We start from the raw sequence: 9553 nt of genomic DNA on the forward strand, positions 1-9553 counted from the left end.
CCATCCTCTCTGCCTCACCTATCGCATCCGTCTCCCCTCCCCCACATGGATCCTGTATGACCTCATTCCGTTCCCCCACCTCCCTCTTTTCCTCGAACTGATACGGATCCTCTACACCTCCTGTAAACTCGATCCTCCTCACCCGCTTGTCTCACCCATCCTCTCCCAACCCTGCCCGCAGCCGTACCTGTATCTCCACATCCCACCTGCGCTCCATCTCTCCACCCTCCTTACGCTCTCCCAAGGTGGCTTCCGCCAGCTGCCCCTTCCTGATGATGCCCTCCTCCCCTCCATCTACCCCTCCTACCAACTTTGATCCTCCCTCCCTATTCCTGTATTTGTCCCTTTGGGCACCCTCCCTCCCTTCTCTCCCCCTTCCCTCCCTCCTCCCTTTCTCCCCACCCCTCCCCCGGGCTTCCCCTACCCCTGTCCCTCCACTCCTTCTTCCATCTCCTCTGCCATTTGGCATCTTTGCTCTCCCCTCTCCCTCCCCCTCTTGGCAGGTCCCCGGACTTGCACACGTTACATGGAAATTCGCGCGCCGGAGATCATCGCCATCCGTTTCTAGTGTGTGCCGTCGTGTTTTGTGTTTAGTGTTCACCGTTCCGCTCCATCGTTCACATGTGCCATTGACATCGTCCGTGTTTGTGCGTCATGTCAACAGTTTGTAGTGTAGATTGTCGTCGAGTGTGAACAGCTTCTTGTTTTTTATGTTCCTGTGTCTACTGTTTACCTGCCGATTGTTCAAACTCATGTGTCTTCTATATGTTTTATCATTGTTCATTCTTGGGCTGAAGAGCGGCATAAGGTGCTGCTCCCAGTCTACCTGTTGTAGTATGGGTATCAAAATCACAATAAAGGAAAAGAAAAAAAAATCATTTTCTGTAAAATGTACTTTTTCACATATTTCATTATCGTGTTTTCTCATTTCATCATAAACAGATTTCACGACTACCGTTCGTGATTGTTCACTATCTCCTAACAAACTGAAACAATGTACGACAAAAGAGATTATTCAGATAGTTAAGCGAGACAAAAATTTAAAATGTGATTCGGTAGCAGGTACAGGAAAACAGTAAGAACGCAAAGGCTTGGGGGGGAAGTGAAGAAAGTGGAAGTCACCTGATAGAATTTCGCACAGAGCATAATGTAATCATCGCCAGCACCTTGCTTAAGAATCATGAAAGAATAATACATATTTGGAACAAAGTTTTCGAAACCAGATTTTAAATTATAAGACATTTCCCAGTGCAGACACAAACCTACAATACCTTATTGGTTACGAGCTGCAGTTTACAACTTAAGAGACAGTAAACGGTAGCAAATTAAGGAAATGGAACTTGAATAAGTCAAGACCCACAGTGTTTCGATAATCTTAAAGTTACCGTAATGCAATGACTGATTGAAACAGAGGAAGGAATCCGCTAGAATACGAATGGATATCTTTGAGAGAAGATGTGGTGAATGCAGCAAAGTATGTGAACGGGAAGAAGGTAGAGTAGAAATCGTTAGATGAAACGTGATATATTAAATTTGACAACAGGGAAAAATATAAAAATGCAGCAAATAAAGTAGGACATGGGAAATAGAAATGTTTAAACATGACGTTGACAGAAAGTCGAAAACTGCAACGCGATTTTGCACTTGGAAAACGTAGGGGAATGAAAATGAGAAAGAACAAAGAAAACTTTGCTCAAAGGAGAAGCAACGGTCAAAAACTCATTTGGCAAGCCAGAACTAAGCAAATAAGAGAAGGCTAGAAAGTGGAAGGAATATGTAGAGGGGGAGGGGTTGTACAAACTAACATAAGCACAATGTTAGATTCCTATGAGATGTCTGAACACTCAAGGCAATACTGATCCTACCACTTAGCTAAGTAGACACACTGAAGAACTGCGAAAATGTGTTCATAGAATTTCCATGTTTAGAGAAAGGTTTTGACAATCTTCATTAAAACATTCTTTGAAGCTCTGGAGATGTCATCCATAAAACACAGAGCCATAAGATTATCTACAACTTGTACGGAAACCAAACTGCATTTCTAAGACTTCAATGACTTGAAAGGGAAGCAATAATTGAGAAGGCAGAAGTAGAGAGGATATAAAATGAAGAATGTGAATAGCAAGAAAATCGTTCTGAAAAAGAAAATTTGTTCACATCGAATATAAATTCTAATGATTGGGTACTATTTTACAAAGGTATTTGTGTGGAGTGCAGCCTTGTATGTAAGTGAAATGTTGGCGATGAACAGTTCTGTCAAGAAGACAATGGACACTTTTAAAACGTGGTGATCAATAAGAATGCTGAAGATTAGATATGAGGATCGTGTAACTAAAGAAGAGGAACGGAATTAAATAGAGGAAGAGCAAATTACGGCACAACTTTGACTACAAGAGGGGTAAGTTGAAAGGACATACTATGAGGCGTGAAAGAGTGAGGGCAAAGGGGTTGGGTGATAGTATTCTGATAATAATCATCTGTTGAAATGCTATTCTACTATTTTATCTATTAATGTAAGCAGTGAATTTACTCTTCCATGCAATCCTCCACAGAACATTTAAACTAAAACTGAAATCAGCTGAACACCAAATCTTTGAACCACTGTCTGACTACTACTGCATTCACTTTCAACTTTCTATAACTATCAATGGCTAGCCACACACACATACAGATATAAGGAGAACAGAAATAAACAAACATTAGTTTTCAGCACATAATTCTTTAGGTTGGCAACATGTACAGAAACAAACCAAACAGGAAGGAACATGAGGTGAACACACTGTAGTTACGACTTCGAATCAGTGTTTTCGGTAAAATGTCTACAGCTAGTGACAAAAGAAAAAAGAGCGAATATGAAATTGTTCTTATGTTCCATAATCTAAGTTTTAGTTCAACCTCCAGCATGTGACCAGGTGAGGGGAAATGCAGATGTCCGCCAAAAACTCGATTCACTGTAAGTAATCAGTTATTCACGTAAAAAAAAGATGTGAACTGTTTTATAATCTGCAAGTATCACATATCAAAACAAAACTGAATCATTGAAGATTCCACCGACGATGCCTTAAAGTAAAAGGCGAAACGCGTCTTGAAACAATAAAGTACAGTGGATAAAGAAAAAAACGTTTGTTACTTCCAAAGGAAATAGTCAATAGCTGTAGATACTTAGCAAATTAAATCTTATGACATACCAGCAAATTAGTCTCGGTTTAACTTCTCATTCCACACGCTGTTAAATGCCGTTTAAAAAGATTCATCTATCCCTTCCGAAAAACTGTAGTTTCTTTCATATCTCGGTAGATAAACGGATTTTGGATATTTATCATGCGACGAAATACATGACTTTTTTCAAGTTATCGTTAGCAAAAAAACACGTTTCGATTTCTTGAACCGTTTGCGAAATTTGCACACGGTTTACGACGAGCAGGACGAAAGTATCGTCCGCCGACATATCATTCAGTATCTCGAGAACGGTGATAGCTATCGTTCTGCTTTCAGCTTTAAAAACAATTTCGATATGTCGACTAAATTTCATACGCAATCATGTATTGCCTAAAGTGAACTGTACGCAAAGTCCAGGCAATGCGTTTTTACCTCTGCACACTAATTAAAATTTAGTGTAAAGATTTACGTAAATGCGATACAGCAAGTAACCACGACGAATAACGAAATGAAATTCGGTCCTTTATCGAGAGAAGATATCAGGCTGTAACATACCCAAAAATCAAGTTTTTCTACCGAATAGTTTCCTCGGAATCGGATGATAAGTATTTCATAGCTGCCGCCGCGCCAGCGGTTCGGCGAAAGTTGGTGTGGCCCGGGGTTCCGTACCTGACGTCACGCTCAGCGCGTTCTGTGATTGGCGGCGCGCACCTGAAGCGCGGCGCGCGCCAGCGGAAGTGGTTCGACATGGGCAAACCACGACGCAGAGCCCGTCGCGCCGCGCCGCTGACGACGTTTCCATGGCAACCATGCCGCTGCTGCGATCCCCGTAATTCTATAATCTTAAGTAGCCAGCATTACCAAGTTGCCAATAACAACTGGCAGGTGAGCAGTCTGGATTAATAGCTTCAAAAAGCAAGCAGAGAATACACCCACTTGAGAAATAGTATTAACTATTTCACTCTTCCTTTCGTTCACCGACAGCATTATCATTGAAAGCAATGAATTTCAACGCTAAAAAAAACAAAAAAAATGTGCAGAAAATTCATACTAAATATGGTACTTACAAATACTTCAGCCTTTCGCTCGTCCACAACACTATCTACGAACGAAATCATTTCGAAAATACAGTACGAGGACACGTTGACGCAGGACACGCATACACATACAAACACAATAGTCAGTAGTGACTAACAAAATTTCGCGCGCGCCTGATGCACAGCACTTTTACATTAGTAGTCGTCTGGTGGCTCCTTATTGGTCGCTAGCTACAGTGCTCAGACAGTGTGGAGGGGAGATGGGTAGACCCTGGGTCAAGTCAGTACTCGCCGCGGCAGCCCTAGTGGGAACCGGTCTTTACACCTCCTGCGCTGTTCTTCCCGCCTGGGTCTTCACTGCTAAACGCGACGGCCGCACTGCTATGACTGTGAATAATAAATAATAATAATAATATAAAAATTACCTTCTTGTCATCATAGCAGGAGCGAGGGAAGACTGACTCCAACCAGTTCGAGTGAAAATAGAAATTAATTGCACTTGACATCATTAGCTGACAGCGAGTTTCATTCGGTGAGACGAAACAGGTGAAATAATTTTATGCCAAGCAGCTTCCTTTCCACTGTGTTGTTTGCAATCTAGAGCACAAAAAAACCATGGAAATCGAGGTATGAATCTAAGGTACTAAGTTTGAAAGTATGCTTGTAATGCAGTTTCACTGAGACCAAAAGCAATGTACAATGCTCAAATTGATGGATGTCATAGAGGATAAGGCCATTTTTATTTATTTATGGTAACTGAAGATGATGAATGTTTTCTAATTTAACACGCACTTGCTAACATCACGTTTATTTTAATTATTGGCATGGATCACATGATCCTCGCCCTCCAAAAATTGCTGTTTCATTTTCACACTAAATTACAATGTGACTATTCCTGGTGCTATATGTAACCAACACATGTACCACAAGAATTGCTGGTATGAAATATTCCCTTCATAAAATATCACGAAATGGGGGCGCTTATAGCTTTTTATTAACGAAGTAGAAATAAGTAATTGATATAGCTAAGGAAATGTTGTTGTTAACACCATTTTCCTTGTACACGTATTGTTGTGTAATAAAATAAACGTTAGCAAAGCACCAGTGTTGCTTGGCGTCGCCAACAGATGCCGGCACGAATCACCGCTTGGCGAAACCCCTCGACTCTTGTTGCTGTCTGAAGTTCGTAATAGGTAGAAATCGAGTCGTATAGAGGTGGGCCAAACGGTTATTATGGAGTGACCGTTATCACAGTTCCAGTTATTCTTTGATAACCGCTGCTTTTAACGGTTATTAGTAACTGTCAAGTTATTTTTCGCTAGCGAATACCGAATACTCCGACGTGGCTACAGTTAAATAACGACATAGTTGGAATCCAGTTAATAGTTATCACTGATAACTTATCAGTATAACTGCGAGTACCGAGTAGTGTGAAATGGCAGGAATGTCGTATGAATCGTGTCATAACCTTAGCTAATTAACTCCGGGTATATTTTAGTTGATGTTAGAACGATTATTAGTGTTTCATATTATATGTATGTAGGTTATCGGTCGCTATTAGAAATATTATCCTCGCAGCTGCAACAGAAAGTACACGGAACTTCGCCACAGCACTGTTTAAGTAAAATGTTAACCCTTTAATGCATACTGTAGCTGATAAGCTACAGACCTCATTTCTTCGATTTATTCCATATGGAGAAACATTTTCGATCAAATTCGTTATGTAGCTAAGTGTATACACTCCGCTGCAGTTTCTAGTAGTTCATAGATGGCAGGACGAGCTGAAGCAGTTCGACAGTGAGCTGTGTGGACATACTGCCAAGTGTGTGTTTTGGCGGAAAGTTGAGGTGTGTTTTTGGTGTTTGTGCACTGATTTCTGGGTTTGAAAATTACTTTTTCATTTTGAAAACGTAAGTAGATATGGTGTAAACAGTTAATTCGAGTGTCTTTGCGATAGATTTGAAATGAGGCCTGTTTTTGTGTATGTAGCTTATCAGCTACATTTTTCATTTACTGCATTTCAGGCGCTGATGTAAAAATGTCTCGAAAGAGTCAAGAAGAAATGCTTATGGATGGAATGGTTAGAGATTCCACTAAGCAGTGATGACGATCTTGAGTGTTTCTCTGACTATTCGATTCAAGATGAGACATATGTTGCTCCAGAATCTGTTGATTGTGATAGTGACAGTAGTGACGAAGAAAGTCAAGTACCAGTAATTAGGACTGAAGATGTTTCTGGAACAAGATAATCTGATGTTATAATGAAGGAATCAACGTCACAGTTGTCTGATAATGCTCTGAAGCTGCCATGCAGCAGCAAAAATGTTACCAAAAACAGCACGAGTGTGGTTTGGAAAGATAAACAGTTGATTATTCCCGAACTGCAGTCAAAATTTCATGGCAATACTTCGTTACCAGAAGAAGTAATAAACTTAAATACTTCATACCAATTCTTCAAACATATATTTCCGTCTAAATTGTTTGATCTAATTGTCGAAGAGTCTCATAGATACAGTGTGCAGTGTAATCCTGATAGACCAATAGATTTATCCTGCGATGACATAAAAAAATTTATAGGCATCTGTCTCGTAATGTCAATAGTTCATGTACCTAATACGAGGGATTACTGGGGAGAAGATACTGGTACTCATCTGATCAAGACAACAATGACAGTGAATCAGTATGAGCAAATACATAAGTTTCTTCACTTCAATGACAACAGTGCAATGATACCCAGGGGTGAAAAAGGTCATGATAGACTCTTCAAGATAAGACCCATAATAGAATTGATGAGATCTCGGTTTCAAACAATACCTGTTGAGGAGTGTGTTTCTGTTGATGAACGGATATGTTCAACAAAGGCTAGAAGTTATTTGAAACAATACATGCCAAACAAGCCTCATAAATATGGATACAAATTATTTGTTATTAGTGGCATATCTGGTTATGCCTACGATTTTGAGATTTTCACTGGAGATGAAAATGAACCAGAAAAAAGAGTGACTGGGGAGGAAGACTTGGGAGCAAGTGCAAATGTTGTAGTTCGACTCAGTAGGATACTACCAAGAAATATGAACCTCAAACTGTACTGTGACAATTATTACACAAGTCTGCCACTGCTTGTATGGTTACATAAACAAGGAATTTACTCACTTGGGACAGTCAGAAGAAACAGAGTGCCAGACTGCAAGCTCCCTTCAGAAGCTGAGCTGAAGAAAATGGCCCGAGGTGCATCAGTAGAGCGCGTCACAACAGTGGATGGTGTCGACATATCAAATGTAGTGTGGAAAGATAACAAGAGTGTAATGTTGCTTTCTACACTTGCTGGACAGCAGCCTATTCATGAAGCAGGGAGGTATGACAAAAAAGCAAAGTCAAGAATAACAATACCTTGTCCACAAATAATTAAGCTCTACAATAAACATATGGGAGGTGTTGACCTTGACAGCATAATGGGTCGACATAAAATTCTTGTGAAAAGTCGAAAATGGTATATAAGATTGTTTTACCATCTCCTGGACATGGGAGTAGTCAATTCCTGGCTGTTGTATAGGAGAGTAGCAGAAACCAAAGGGATTAGGAGAACTATGAAACTCTCCGAATTTCGAATGGAAATTGCTCACTGTTTGTGTCGCTCAGGTCAAACTTCAGCAAAACGTGGAAGGCCAAGTAATGAACTCGAAAACCAAATACAAGCTAAGAAGACAAAGGGGCCCACAGCACATGCACCTCCACAAGATGTAAGGCTGGATCAAGTAGGTCACCCGCCTTCGTACTTGCAAGTGAGACAGAGGTGCAAAATGCCAGGATGCAAGGGATTTTCCTGGGTTCAGTGTAATAAATGTGCAGTTGCATTGTGTTTGCACAAACAAAAGAACTGTTTTCAAACTTTTCATGTAAAGTGATTATCACATGCTTGGGTACAAACCTGTTGGAACTAGATACCTTATTGTTCATATACAAAAGTGTATAAAATATACAATAAATGCTCAATATTTACAACATTAATGTCCTATTTATTATTTTAGGATTTTTCCCTTCCTATACAAAGTATTTAATCATAATCAACAATTAAATTACGAGAGATTTGGTCAAAATTGAGGGAGCAAAATAAGCACATTTGTTGTGGCTCGTAAGGTGTTAACTCAAAATGCAGCTGATCAGCTACAAAGCGATTTTCAACAATAGTGCTTTGTTAATTTAATTTAAAAAATTTTTCAATATTTTTTTCGAAATGTAGGCACTATAAACTAAACATGGTAATTTTTACAGCTTGAAATAAAAAATCATGCATTTAAGGGTTAACAACGTGCTTTTTTAAGTTTGAAGAAATATGTAAACTGAATACTTTAGGTTAAATTCGATGCTTAATTTCTTGTGTTGTTTACTTAATGGAATAAGTGTACTGCCTCGTAATACAACACAAAAATATACGTAATGCGACAGATTCATTTACTCCTCTACAAGATAGTAATATGGTTGAAAGTGTGAGTACTCTAATTGGAAAACTGCTCGATTTCTCCAGCTGCAGCATGTGTATAACATAGGATGAATGGAAGTGTCCGATTCCACCTGTCTGCTTTGACCCGTGACGTAAGGTTCTGTAATCCCATAAGATATAAAGACATGCAGATCGAAGAGATCGACAGTGATAAATTTCTGGGATTATAACTCGATAATAAATTCAGTTGGGAAGGGCTTACCACAGAATTGCTAAAGCTCCTAAACAGGTCTGTAATTGCAGTTAGAATGGTGTCAGATGTAGGAGAGACAAATGTAAAAAAGTTTACATACTTTTATTGTTATGTCATGAGGGATCATATTCTGGGGTAACTCATCAACGGAGCAAAAGTTTTTGGCATGTAAAAGCGTGTAGGTCTAATAAAAATCGTTTGTGGTATAAATTCAAGAACACTATGTAGACACCTGTTCAAGGAATTTCATATTCTAATCGCTGCTTTATAGTATATTTATTCCGTAATTAAATTTGTTGCAAGTATTTCCAACCAATAGCACAATACATAGTATCAATACTAGGAATAAGAACAGCAATCTACATAAAGATCTAAGATCACTTACCTTGGACAAAATTTCCTTTCCTGGGGAATGCTTTACCTGTGGATTCCACGCTTTGCAATAATATGAATCCTTTCAAAACACTTCATCTGTCAATGCCAGCTGCCTACTTTGATCTTTTTGCAGTTTAATATCATGACAGTTAACTGTCTGAATAGGTAGGGCCAATTAATGAACAAGACAAGATGAGCACTCAAAATGATGGGCTAAGTCTTGCATATAACAACCTCAACATAGCAATGAGTGCACCTAACAGAGTTTTTCAGTGTTGCTTAACATAA

General features: G+C 39.4%; 1 protein-coding gene across 1 annotated transcript; it reads left to right on the forward strand.

Moving 5' to 3' along the window:
- The first annotated feature begins 6787 nt into the window (after positions 1 to 6787).
- LOC126426652 (piggyBac transposable element-derived protein 2-like) lies at positions 6788 to 9553 on the forward strand. The gene is made up of 2 exons (XM_050088538.1): positions 6788 to 7978; positions 9431 to 9553. Exons 1-2 carry the CDS (start codon positions 6788 to 6790, stop codon positions 9551 to 9553), a joined length of 1314 nt encoding a protein of 437 aa, XP_049944495.1.

The sequence above is a fragment of the Schistocerca serialis genome, chromosome 11 (assembly GCF_023864345.2).
Source record: "Schistocerca serialis cubense isolate TAMUIC-IGC-003099 chromosome 11, iqSchSeri2.2, whole genome shotgun sequence".
NCBI classification, from domain to species: Eukaryota; Metazoa; Arthropoda; class Insecta; order Orthoptera; family Acrididae; genus Schistocerca; species Schistocerca serialis.

Bases quoted from the DNA above. Each gene is read 5' to 3' on its own strand.
- LOC126426652 (XM_050088538.1), top strand. From the start codon at position 6,788: ATGTCAATAGTTCATGTACCTAATACGAGGGATTACTGGGGAGAAGAT. The intron at 7,979-9,430 runs GTGAGACAGAGG...CTGTCTGAATAG, and splicing joins ACCCGCCTTCGTACTTGCAA to GTAGGGCCAATTAATGAACA.